At 40.0% G+C, this 13,778-nt stretch overlaps 1 protein-coding gene across 1 annotated transcript in view; it reads left to right on the top strand.

Annotated features, from left to right (window-relative positions):
• Positions 1-738: 738 nt before the first annotated feature.
• LOC133861446 (callose synthase 7) overlaps positions 739-13,778 on the top strand; it is a 41,894-nt gene continuing 28,854 nt past the window's right edge. The window contains exons 1-9 of the mRNA XM_062297238.1: positions 739-1,239; positions 3,647-3,747; positions 4,502-4,614; positions 4,717-4,804; positions 4,900-5,010; positions 5,120-5,281; positions 12,819-12,926; positions 13,045-13,136; positions 13,241-13,364. Of these exons, the coding sequence (XP_062153222.1) occupies positions 1,035-1,239; positions 3,647-3,747; positions 4,502-4,614; positions 4,717-4,804; positions 4,900-5,010; positions 5,120-5,281; positions 12,819-12,926; positions 13,045-13,136; positions 13,241-13,364 (1,104 nt within the window). The 5' untranslated portion in view covers positions 739-1,034. The remainder of the gene's footprint in view (positions 1,240-3,646; positions 3,748-4,501; positions 4,615-4,716; positions 4,805-4,899; positions 5,011-5,119; positions 5,282-12,818; positions 12,927-13,044; positions 13,137-13,240; positions 13,365-13,778) is intronic.

Genomic DNA, 13,778 nt, shown 5'->3' with positions numbered 1-13,778 from the left:
CGTGACATAAGCTTCGAATGTTTGACGTACCTTGATATAGAGCGTTCGGTGGTACCTGCTTGAATGTTCGGAAAGGACAAATAATCAAAATTACCTCTTCATCAAACTCCAATCCTTCATCAATAGTGATCAAGGTTTTCTTAACCCTAATAAATGTTTGGGGTATTACACCTGCTCGTCAGCACCTCGTTCAAACGCCCATTGCAAACGAGCACATTGAACTAAGTTTTCCTTCTACTTCTAAGGCTCGTTTTGATTGATTTTGACTTCACACAAATGTTTGGGCAATACTAAGACTTCTAAGTGTATTATTTTCTAACAATGTGCATACAAATACCCAAATTATTTCTTGGGTATTAAACCGGGTTTCAATTTTGGGACTTGATGCATTGGTTTAGTCGATTGAGTCATTATGCCTAGACTTTCATATTTTCATTGAGAACTAGTTTTGACCTTAGTAAACGTCAGAATGAGGAACTTTTCGTGAAGTACAAAATGATTGCATAAATTTAACAATATATGCTGATTTTGAGTTATGAGAGGAAAAAACAGAAAAAGAAATGAATTAAAAACAACGTCTTATCCTAATTTGTTTTGTTTTGTTTTTTTAAATTAAAAATTAATTTAATAAGGGGTTAGTTAGTTTGGGTTCTCACTCCATCCCAGTTCCCGCGCCCTTTTGTAGCCTCGAATGTGAATAAAACAAAGAAAGCTCTTGCAATTCAAAAAGCAAAAGGGTTTGGCGATTTGTTTATCAAACTCTGTGAACTAAAGCAATTCATGAAACAAAAGCTCTAAAGCAGAAAGCACCGGCACCAGTCCCTTTGGCCTTTGCTTCTTTTCTTCCTCCCACCGCAATCCCTTGCCCCACCCCACTTCCTAAGTATCTCTCTTTATTTCCTAACAAAAAGGCAACATGAGCCTCCTCACTCCCACTTTCACCCGCTCTCATCCGAACCCAACCAACAACAACAACAGAATTAGACAGCAAAACTCTCTGAATTCATTGCCCAAGATTGGGAGAGCTTTTTGCGATGGCGAGCTCCAGCGGCACCGGCAGGCCGCCAAGAAGTCTGTCGCGGCGGATGACGCGACTGCCGACGCGCAGTGTGGACCTGCAAAACGAGGACAACCCCATCAATGACAGCGAACAATTGCCCTCGTCCCTCTCGCCCATCGTCCCCATCCTCCGCGTCGCCAATGACATCGAGAAAGAAAACCTCAGAGTTGCCTATCTCTGTAAGCCCTAGCTCACGCACGCACTCACAATCTTTCCTCTCTCTCTCTTTTTTTTATTTTATTTTATTTTATTTTTATTTTTATTTTTATTTTATTTTTATTTTTTATTTTTTTAAGTCACTTATTTAAGTTGATTGTGGTACTATTTTCTGTCATATTATTATTGTAGGGGTTAATAATATGATTTTTTATTTTTTTATTTTTTAAATATATACGTGCCTTTATTCTTATTGTTTTGAGTGGGCTCACTCTGAATTTAATTGAATGGTGAATCATCCAGCAAACTATTTGAACTCTTTTAATTTTTTTTAATTTTTAATTTTTTAATAATTTATCATAAGATAATGAAATTGTAATTGAAATTAGATATTTGTTTCTGAGATATGGAAATTATCAGAAATATTTTTCATGTGAAATATGTTAGAGCTGTTTGTTTATTTTCTTGGGTTGTCTGAATTTTTAATCGGAAAATTTCTGAACCATCTAGTGGTGGGTCTTCTGGCGTGAATTTTAACCAAATTCATTACTTCAGAGAAGGAAAAGAAAACCCGAATTCGGTAAAGGTTGTAATTCTAAAAAGATTCTTTTTCTTTTTCCTGGCTTGTCTCTGATTGTGATAAATTTCTAGCATCCATTCCGGTCTGTAGTATGTATTAGAACTGTTCTCTTTCTAAAAGAAAATTCAAGAATTCAGTAAACTGAAAGTGTGGTGACTTCATAAAGGTCTTGGTTTACGCAGCAAAAAGGACTTTTGAAAGTAGCAAGTTTAGAAGTCCAAAAATATAACTCTGATTAATGGCATTTATGATGATGAGATTATAATGAAAGGTGATACTGATGATTCCCCATAAATTGCTTCAGGTATTTCTTTTTCCCCTGATATAGAAAAAATAACCATGGGGTTTAATAGAATATTATAAAAATGATAGACTCTTACCAGTTTGATTAGAATTTTTTTTTTTTTTGGAAAATCAGTTTGATTAGAATTAAGATGACACCAGCAGACTGAAATGCCAGCCTGCTAAACGTCATTAGTAGAAGCAACTCTATTCTGTTGCTTGTTCTTAGATATATGTATATGTTGCTAATCCCAGGGTATTTTGAAAACAATGAATCAGAAATTGGAAACTACCCTGCGTTCTACTCAATACACATCACAAACTTGCCTGTAATTGTGGTAATCTTATTGCCTTGCTCCACACTTTGCAACTCAACCTATTCAAATTTTATCAGTCCCCTGTACAAGGTAAAAGAAGAAGCACTGAAGCTTTTCACAGGAGATGACACGTTTGACTTACTGAGGATAAATATAGGACTAAAGCAAGGTTTAGTACTACCAGCTGCCAAGAGTCCACAAACTGCGACGTAGCTTAATACAACAATCTGAGAAACAAAGGAGATGCAGTGTAATTTTGAATTTACAGCATGAAATTCTTTCCCAAACATCAGAAAGAAGCATTTCAAAATGCCAGGATGAGCAAAAACGAAAGATGAGTGACGCAGCTCACACCTTGTTGTGACAAAAATGGGAACTCTTCAACAAAAAAGACCGACATGGAATAATAACTGTTACTGGGGGGACGGAGCAGATGCAAGATCTTATGGAGAACACCATAAATAAAGAATTTCAAGAAAGGAAAACAAAAAGAAATAAAAAACCGCAGTATGAGAAGTGATCTTCTCACTACCAGAGCATTTCTTTGTTGGACATGCTAATTTGAACTTACTATACTGGTCTCAATCCCTACTAAAGGACTCTGTGCTTGGTAAACAGCCATTGTAGAACTCAGTCACAAGAAACATGCATCCTAAGGGAAAGAGTTGGACATTGCTCCATACAGAATGGAAGGGTGCAAAGGATTCATGTAGCTGCCCCTTGGACATTGGGAATAAGGCTTAGTTGAATTGGATATTTATTCCATGGGCATGCTACTCTGTCAAGCCGTTTGGTTGTCTTCTTTGAGCAATTTTACCTTAGGCTTGTCTTATATATTGCTTTTCTTTTGTCTTAACCTTGTTGTAATGAAGATCTTGCATGCATAGATTTTATCACCATATTCTGGACTTGAGCTTCTTTGGTTGCACGTTGTTTGTTTGTTTGTTTTTTTTTGTTTTGGTTTTTTTTTTTTTTTTTTTTTTTTTTTTTTTTTTTCTGTTTGTTTCTTGTATATTTGGTATTATTCCGATGATAAATTAATTTGAATCTGCACCATATTATGTGAATCGCATGCTTTTTAACTGTGAATGGAATAGTTGAGCGAGAAATCATGTCATAGATATATATTAATGGACACTGACAAGGATCTCGCCATTTAGGATATTCCAACAAGCACATAATTGCTTTCTGGATGCTTTTGTAGCCAATGGTATTCTTGTTTCTGAACCTTCTATAATTTTGTTCAATTAGGCCGCTTCCATGCGTTTGAGAAGGCACATAAGATGGATCCAAATTCAAATGGACGAGGTGTTCGCCAATTCAAGACGTATCTGTTGCACAGACTTGAAAGGGTAGTTAATTTTTATGGGTTATTGTAAATATCTTTCCTTCATTGGAGGATGGTTTGGTTTATTTGTTCACAATGTTTGTATACTAAGCTTCTAATGAAAATCTTCCTATTTCATGTTTGTGTATGAAGTAGGTATGTGTTATTAATTGTTAATGTGAGACTGTGGCTATAGTAAAAGACATTGGGCTGTTTGATTGATTGCAAGGATTCTGTTCTTTGGTTTCCTATTTGCTCTCTTCTTATTTTTAGGTGTTCATGAAAACCCAGTATTCTAGCACCATCTTAGCTTCATTCTATGATGCCACTAATTTAATAGCTAGAAGATGTCGTGGTGAAGAGACTTCCCACAAACTCCTGATCATTATATTATGCAACAAAACTATGTCAAGAATTGTAAGCTGCTTTGTTGTTACTATACTTGATCTCAGCATCTTATTGCTTACTTGGCTGTATCTCTCTTGCATAGTTTATAAAGTAGGAAGGAGGAAATCTTTCCGTTTTCTGTTTTCTTGCTTTCAGCTTAATACCATCTCTGCTCTGATTTACACCATTAATTTTTACGAAAAGGTGAGATGTGCAATTTTTAGTAGGAAAATTGCAAATAATGTATAACTTGAATTGAAAGATAATAATTGCATCCTCATCTCAACTTTTAAGATAAAATTTATTTTGAAGACTAAAATCTGTTTCATATTTGACAGGTTCTAATGGCAAATTGAAGTGATTTTTAATATTTTAGAATCTATTTGTCACAGGAAGGAGACGAAACAACCTGTACCCTTGCATCAAGTGATGCAGGAGAGATTCAGTTGTATTATCAGAGATTCTATGAGAAGAATATCAAAGATGCAGAACATACAAAAAGACCGTGAGGCTTGATTTTGAACTGTTCACATAACTATATTTTGCCAAGCACATTATTCCATGCATCTTACTTTTCTTTTTTATTCACTTTTTTCAACTGATGAAGGGAGGAGATGGCAAAGATTTTTCAGACTGCAACTGTGTTGTATGAGGTGCTGAAGACAGTTGTACCTTCTGGGAGACTTGATGCTGAGGTTTGATTTGTATAATTTTGTTATCATGACAGGAATTCTCGTAATTTTGTTATCAAAACTGAGCATATAATGTTCAATTGATTTTGTAATTACAGACAGAAAGATATGCTAAAGATGTTGAGATGAGAAGGGAACAGCATGAACACTATAACATTCTTCCACTGAATGCAGCTGGGGTTAAACCAGAAATTATGGAACTTGCTGAGGTTGTAAAATGCAGCTTATGTTAATCTTGGTTTTTTTTGCTCATTGAATTTGTTCTAATTAATCCTTCACCTTGGTTCTCTTGCTTCCTTCATTTCAAACAATAATTAGATCAAAGCAGCGCTTCATGCTCTACGTAATCTGGATAATCTTCCAATGCCAAGAATCCAAGCAACTACTGGTGTCCCTAGGGACAGTTCAGTAATGGTTATGGAGAGGGTCAAATCCATCAATGATATACTTGATTGGCTTTCGTCTATTTTTGGATTTCAGGTAAATTGTATCTTGGATCTCTCCCTTCTAATTTTAGTTCATATCTACTTTTTTACATGGCATGGGCTGGTAACCTTACCCTCAGCATTGTGCCTTATGTAGGCTTCCACTGCACCAAATTTAAGTTGCTAAATGGACTTTGTAATCTGGGTTTTTGGATCTCCTGAAGATGGAGACACAGCCTGTATCACTGGGCCACAACTTTATTAATGATATTCATTTAGAGAGGGCAAATAAGGAAATTGTTTGCTCGAGAAAAACAGCAGTCTGCTTGTCTTATTAATCCTCATATAGGAGCATTTGATGTAGACCAAAGTAGTGAAGCAAAATGAATCTTGGTTTAAGGCCTGCTGTCACAGATCACAGCACACTCAAAGATACACTTAAGAAGGGTCTAGGCCTCAGCCTTTGACGACCTGCTTCTCAATTGTCCCTTCTAACCTTTGTATGGAACGCAATACATTCTTTAATACTCTAAACTTCAGTTTACTAGATACCCAGAAGCTACCACACGTCTGTTACTTCATCCTTCCCAAGAAAAGGCTTTAAGGGCTCCTAGACTATGGATTCTTTGACTCATTAACTTAAAAGCTTGCAGCCTGTTACAGTACTACTGAATATCATATTAATTTAGACTGTCTTCCTTTTTTATGACTTCTACATTACTGAAATCTGGTTCTCACATTTCTGGCTGCTAGCTACCAATACCAAGTACCGTTGTTTAACATGATGAGAATCTGGTAACAATAAAGGGGTTGTTTCCACTACTAAGCACTACAACAAGTGTTGAGGGGAGAAGCACATAGGGTAGTCTTTTAGTGGGTTCATAATATAGCATGTTGAGACACCATTTAACCCAAAAGCTTAAGCCTATGGGTTTGGGCCCCATTCATAGCAATGTGGGACACAAACCTCACAAGTGCACTCACAACAATTGCCTCCTTGTGAGTCTTTTCCACATTGACCCAAATTTCCACTCGTGTGTGAGTACTTACAAACCAAGAGTGTCACACGTACTCCAAGAGCTGGGGTCACACTCTTTTTACCGGAGTCAAACCAAACACGTCAAAACTAAGACACTCGTATATGCAGCAGCAGAAGCTAAACATGACGCTGATACCAATTGTTGAGGGGAGAAACACCTAGGGAAGTCTTTTAGTGAGCCCATAATATGGCATGTTGCGATACTACTTAACCTAAAAGCTTAAGCCCATGGGTTTGTGCCTAACTATATTATGTAAACAACTCACTCTTCTTACATCTTAGTAACATGGGACACAAACTTCACAAGTGCACTCACATTAGCAGGTCATGTGCTGCTTTTCACATTTCCAGGGATTTTGACTATCACTCCCACCAGGGTATTCTAAATCAGTTTCCCCTCAAGGAACTATGAAATAGAGCCAATAAAAAAAGTTATATATAGAAATCCATGTGATGTGAAAGAAGTTTCTCAAGGTGTGTGTGTATACATATAGTCTGTGTTTGAGTGTGTGTAAGTGTCTGTTAGGATATACTCATGTATACATGTTTACATTGACCCAAATGAAAAGTTTTACATTTTCTTTTGCTGAGAACTTATGTTTGAGAATTTTTTTTTTTGATAAGTAAGAGAAATATCATTAAACAGCGCAAAGCGCAATCAAGTACACAGAAAGTATACAAGAAAGGCATCTAAGTGGAAGAAGAAAACAATACAAGGAAATCATTAAAGCTAAACGATAAGGGTGCGAGAAACGCAGCCGACCAAGAGTACAAAGAATGAAAGAAAAAGGAAATGAGATCCTCAGTAGTTCTTTCTTTGTACTCGAACTGCCTATCATTGCGTTCCCTCCATAAGCACCACATTAGGCAACAAGGGACCATCTTCCACACGACTGCACTCCGAGAGCGGCCACCCGTCCACCAACCAGCGAATAAATCTACCACCCGAAGAGGCATAACCCAAGACAAACTGAAGCGACTAAATATGGCGTTCCACAAAGCGCGAGCAACCTCACAATGGAGAAGAAGATGATCCACTGACTCCCCATTCATTTTGCACATGCAACATCTATCAATCACTATGACCCGCTTCTTCCTGAGATTGTCCAAAGTAAGGATCTTCCCATGCGCTGCCGTCCAAGCGAAGAGAGCCACTTTCAGAAGAACCTTGGTCCGCCAGATACTTTTCCAAGGAAAATGAATAGACTCTTTGCAAGCAAGAGTCTTATAGAAATATCTAACATCAAATTTCCCTTTGTGAGAAGGAGACCACCATAGCTTATCCTCCCCATCGTAATTCGCTCTGGAAGAGTACAACAAAGAGAAAAAAGAGGCTAAAACATCCACCTCCCAGTCATGGGCCGCTCGGAAAAAGCTAACATCCCACTGATAAGACCCACTCACCACAACCAAATGGTCTGCTACAAGAGCGTCCTTGTCACGTGCAATATCAAACAAAACTGGGAAAGCTTCCTTGAGAGGCGCCTCACCACACCACACATCATCCCAAAAACGGATCCTAGATCCATTTCCCAACATGAGTCTGATATGGTTGCGAAACGAACTCTAACCCTTCCTAATATTCTTCCAAAGCCCCACTCCGTGAGACCCAGGGGGGTCTAAAGAACACCGACCATCCCGAGTAGGTCCAAACTTTGCATCCACAACTGATTTCCACCAAGCATCTCTCTCATGGACATAGCGCCACAGCCACTTCCCTAATAGAGCCTTATTGAAGAGCCTCAAATTCCTGATGCCCAAGCCACCACTTGAAATAGGGGAACAAACCTTGGACCAATTAACCAGATGAAATTTAAATTCTTCACCTATGCCACCCCACAAGAAATCTCGATACAACTTCTCTATACGACTAGCTACACTGGAAGGAATAGGGAATAGAGATAGAAAGTACGTCGGAAGATTAGAGAGAGTGCTTTTTATCAGGGTTACTCTGCCACCCTTCGACAGATACAACCGCTTCCAGCTAGCCAGGCGTCTCTCGATCTTCCCAACTACCTCATCCCAGCTAGACTTAGCCTTATAAGGAGCCCCCAATGGAAGACCAAGATACTTTAAAGGAAGAGACGAGACTCCACAACCCAAAATGCCAGCAAAATCATCCATATTATCCACAATACCCACAGCAACCAAAACTGACTTGTCCAAATTAATCTTCAAACCTGAAACAGCTTCAAAGGACAGTAATAACATTCGAAGATAGAGAAGATGATCAGGACTAGCCCCGCAGAAAACTAAAGTATCGTCTGCGAATAAAAGGTGAGAAACATTAATCACTCCAGTGCTTCTAGAGCCCACAGAGAAGCCAGAGAGAAAACCCCTTTGAACAGAAATAGAGAACAGCTTACTAAATGCCTCCATCACAATGACGAACAAAATAGGCGACAGAGGATCACCTTGTCTAATACCACGAGAGCTGCTAAAAAAACTAGAAGGGGTGCCGTTCACCAAAACCGAGAAACGCACCGATGAAATACAATGCGCTATCCATGAACACCATCTCTCCCCGAAGCCACATCTTCTCAACATATACAATAAGAAGTCCCAGTTAACATGATCATAAGCCTTCTCAATATCCAATTTACATAGTAACCCAGGCTCACCTGATTTGATGCGACTATCCAAACACTCATTCGCTATAAGAACAGAATCAAGAATTTGCCTCCCTTTCACAAAAGCATTTTGGGGATTCGAAATAATCTTCGCCACCATCTTTTTGAGTCTATTAGAAAGAACTTTAGCAATGATCTTATAGACACCACTTACAAGACTAATAGGCCGAAAATCTTTAAGATCCATAGCCCCAATCTTCTTCGGAATTAAGGCTAAAAAAGTGGCATTAATGCTTTTGACAAACTTACTATGAGTGTGGAAGTCCTGGAATACCCCCATGAGATCGGTCTTGATCACCTCCCAACAATCTTGGTAGAAAGCAAGAGTAAACCCATCAGGACCTGGAGCCTTATCACGATTCAAACCTTTAACCACCTCTAAGACCTCCCTCTCCTCAAAAGGAAGTTCTAACGAATAAGCTTCACCCACATCCAAACTGTCAAAAACAAGGTTATCCATCCTAGGCCTCCAACTGAGAGGTTCTGCAAAAAGAGATTTATAATATTGAGCAACATGATCCTTAATAACCTGCTGATCAGAAGAGATAGAGCCATTGACAGAGAGAGACTCAATGGAATTGGATCTCCTATTCGAATTGGCTATACGATGAAAGAATTTGGTGCATTTGTCACCCTCTTTAAGCCAAAGAGCCCTAGACTTCTGTCTCCAGCTAATCTCCTCCTGCAAAATAGAATTCTCCAAATCTCTAACAACCCCAATTTTCCTCGCCTTTTCTTCAGGAGTTAAACCCCATTGTTCCTCCAAGCAATCAAGAGCACACAATTCTTCCATATGCATTTTCGTACGGAATTCCACATTACCAAACTCCTGTTCGTTCCATCTTTTGAGATCAATCTTCAAAGCCTTAAGCTTTTGAGAAAAGATGAAGCTGGGCGAACCTTGAAAACGATAGGACTCCCACCACAAACGCACCCTATCCACAAACCCTTCAGCCTTTAGCCACATATTCTCAAACTTGAACGGTCTGGGACCCCAATGAACACCACCACAATCAAGAAGAATAGGAAAATGATCAGAACATAGTCTTGGAAGCCTTTTCTGAAGAGAACCTGGAAATTTGACTTCCCAATCTGGAGAAACAAGAAATCTATCAAGGCGAGACCAAGAGGGGATCTCCTGATTATTAGACCACGTAAAAGGCCCTCCTACGAGAGGAAAATCCATAAGATCCTGCTCAAAGATAAAGTCCGAAAACTCCATCATAGCCGCATTAAGACGAGCATCTCTAGATCTTTCAGCAGGAAAGCGAGTGACATTGAAATCACCCCCGATGCACCATGGTAACTCCCACCAAGAAGAAAGGCCAGCCAACTCGTCCCAGAGGGAACTTCTTAGAGAGTCAAAGTTAGGACCGTAGACTCCAGCAAAAGCCCAAGAGAAATTATCAGCAACGCTTCTGAAAGAGCAGGCAACAACAAACTCACCCACATACACTTCAATCTTCTCTACAACCCTTCTATCCCACATAATCAATATACCACCAGAGGCCCCGCGAGAAGCTAAATAGCACCAATCAACAAAGTGACAACTCCACAGACTTCTCACTAAACTATTAGACACAAAATCCAGTTTAGTTTCTTGCAAGCATATAATGTCAGCCTTCCATTGCCTTAATAAATTTCTGACTTTCAACCGCTTGGCACCCTCGTTTAACCCTCTAACATTCCAAGAGAGGATTTTAGGCTTCATAAACACCACCATAAGCCCTTCCTTTGCACCTACCACGTGAGGTGCTGCCACTATGAACGTCATAATTAACAGAACAAGCTAATCTGTTTAATTCCCTTTTACCTTTGATGCTCAAGCTAGAGCTAGGATCCGCTTCCTTCTTATCATTACTGACGATGATAGCCTCGAACACAGCTGAAAGCTGATCTTCAAAGCCATCGCAAGTAATCCCCACCCATTGGCAATACGCTAGAACCTCTCTCAAAAAGCCCTCTGGATTCTTCTTACCAGAAACTCCCCTGACCTTATCAATAAAAGACAGAGGTACAGGCTCTTCCTCTGGAAGTAAAGCAAGTTCTGACCCTTTCCTAACTCCTGGACCAGAACTACGAGTCAAATCAAGTGGAGAGAGACCTGCAGAGACCAGAGAGTCCGGAGAGCCCGAACCAGCCCACACAGTCAGCATATCAAGAGAATCCTTAATGGGTTTGGCAGAATCAACCGGGTCTGTGGGAGAGATCTCCAGAACCGGAATGGACAAAACAGTCCCCGAGCTCAGTACCGAGGGTCTAACTGGAACAGGGACAACAGGGACAGGATCTCCGGCAGCCTCTGGAAACTTTGGAGCCAGACCCGACTTCTCAATCATACCCCTTTCTCCCTCCGACGTTTCTCCGTCAGACTCTGGCCGAGAATCCCGCTCAGGACAAGAAGAACGCCCGACACACTGATTCCCCGGAGCATGGGTATCAGAAGAAAGAAAACCCAGCCCACCGGAGTTCTTAGGAGTTGCAGGAGAATTACCTGAGCCCACTAATCCCTTCGCCGGCGACCTATCCTCCTCGGGAGACAGAGCCCGATCTTTCAGGTCTAAGGCAATGGGCTTCGGAACCTTCTGAATCCAACGAAGCCTCCTCTTCTTCTTGGGTTTATTCTTCCTCTTCCGCCCATTAATCTTGGGCCTTAGGCCAGGCCCAAGCTCAAGAAGCCCATCACACACCCTGCTGTAAGCTTGGTCCACATCAGCCTTCAACTTCTCCAGCTGGCTTTTCCAGGTCAAAAGAGAGGAAAACCAGTTCAGCTCTCCTGTCAGCTGATTTCCTGCGGAAGTCTTGCCATGGACGCAACCGGTCTTGTCACGAGCAGTAGAGACCATCTTGGCCTTCGTAAAATCAGAGCCACAATGGTAACAGTGGTCTTTACCCCCCGGGTTCGTTTGAAAAATCGCTTTTTCAGAACCACTCGAAATCGCTACCGGCAGCTTCTGCTTCTCCGGGTGGTCACCCTTGTCCTCAGCCAGAGGAATCGCTGGTTGAGACTGCGACCTCTCCTCCTCCAAACGGCCGGGTCCTAAACGCAGAACTGTTGCAAAGGAAGGCACATCATCTTTGTTGATAGTTCTAGAATGATCACCTTGATCATACCCTCCAATGGCACCATCACCATTCCTCCTTGACTTCTCTATAACTGTAGCATGACGGCCCATTCCGAACCTAAGCGGAACTTTTAGGAATGCACTGATTTTATCCAATTCAAGGACGAAACTCCTCCAGCCCCTCCCATCACGACCTTCTGGAATGAAGATAATACCTCTCCGACCACCCACCCCATAAATTGCCACTTCAAGAAACCTTCCAGCTGCATTGCCACCTCGTCTGACTATGAGTACCTTAGACCCCTCTTTGAGAGACCTGATAAAGTCCTTCTCCTCCGGGCACCACTGCAAGTTCTCCATTGTCAACGCCAACCACTCTAAGCTTTGAGCACTAAGAAGAACCAGCCCGGAGAATGACTTCCTCCTTTCTTCCAATCTCACCACTGAAGCACCTTCTACCACCGTGAAAACGAAAGTCTTAGCCTCCACACAACACCACCGCTCCATAACACACTTCTCACTCCTGAACGTAACAAAATTCTGAATCTACTCCTACCCAACGACCCTCACGCGCCACCCCCACACTCACACGCTACTCTTCATAAGGAGAGAGAGAGAATAGAATGATCATTACCTTATGTAATCTATGTAACTGTTTGAGAATTCTACACTGCTTAGTATAATACGTTCTTTCATGTAAATTCTGAGATCTCATACCTGTGCTGGTATTTTGGCAATGATCCTTTAATTCCATTGTGCTGCTACTAGTTTTAAGATTCCATCATATGAATTGCTTTTAAGGGGAACATCAGTTTATCTTACTATGTTGTGTTGTTTTTATCTTTTTGGGTTATGAAGAAAGGGAATATAGCAAATCAGAGGGAGCACCTAATATTGCTACTTGCCAATTTTCACAGAAGGAATAAGAAAACTGAAGATCCTACTGATGCACATCATAATGCTGTGGTCTGCTTCACATTTCTTTCTGTTATTTGAGTTTTATTTCTCTGTTTGGTCATGTAATTCCATAAGTTGCATATTTTATGTGATTATATATTGAGGATTGATAAGAATCTTATTGCAGCTGGATAGAGTCACCGTCCAGCAGTTGAAGGACAAAATTTTTAAGAATTATTCTTCATGGTGTAACTATTTGCGCTGTAAACCAAATCTTAGGTAAGTGATTTTGTTGCCGTCCAGATCATAAGCCTTAAAATGTTTTAGCACGCCATATTTTTCAACAAGCACTAGGATATTTCATTTATGTGTGCACTTTACAGGTTTCCTCAAGGTTGTGACAGACAACAGTTAGAGCTCATTTACATTGGACTTTATCTTCTTATATGGGGTGAAGCTTCAAATGTCCGATTCATGCCTGAATGCCTTTGCTATATTTTCCATAATGTATGTTTCTTGTAAAATCATTCCAGTACACCCAATATGGAGCTTTTCTTATTTTGAGATGGTGCTAGTTTCTTGAGTTACTGTTATGCTAACATATGGTTTCTTTAATTCCATTAGCAAACTTCCATTCAACAATATATCAAGATTTGTTTCCCACATTATTACATGAATCCTTAGATTATTCTTTATTTATTAAGAGACCTATCATTCTTGTTGCCATTGCTTATCTCTACGCCAATGAATTTTTTTTAATACTTCATTTATCCTTCTTTTTCTCAGAAAAGAATATATAAAGCAGAAAATCATTAATGCATAGATTTATGCAGTAAATAAATAAGAGATTGACATCAAGCATATTCTCTGATGCTAAATCTGTTGCAAGAATGTTTTAGGTTCAGCACCAAAATGGCAGGA

The sequence above is a fragment of the Alnus glutinosa genome, chromosome 2, assembly GCF_958979055.1.
Source record: "Alnus glutinosa chromosome 2, dhAlnGlut1.1, whole genome shotgun sequence".
In the NCBI taxonomy this organism is placed as follows: Eukaryota; Viridiplantae; Streptophyta; class Magnoliopsida; order Fagales; family Betulaceae; genus Alnus; species Alnus glutinosa.
The sequence above is the reverse complement of the archived record's forward strand: the minus strand, read 5'-3'. Positions and strand labels throughout refer to the sequence as shown.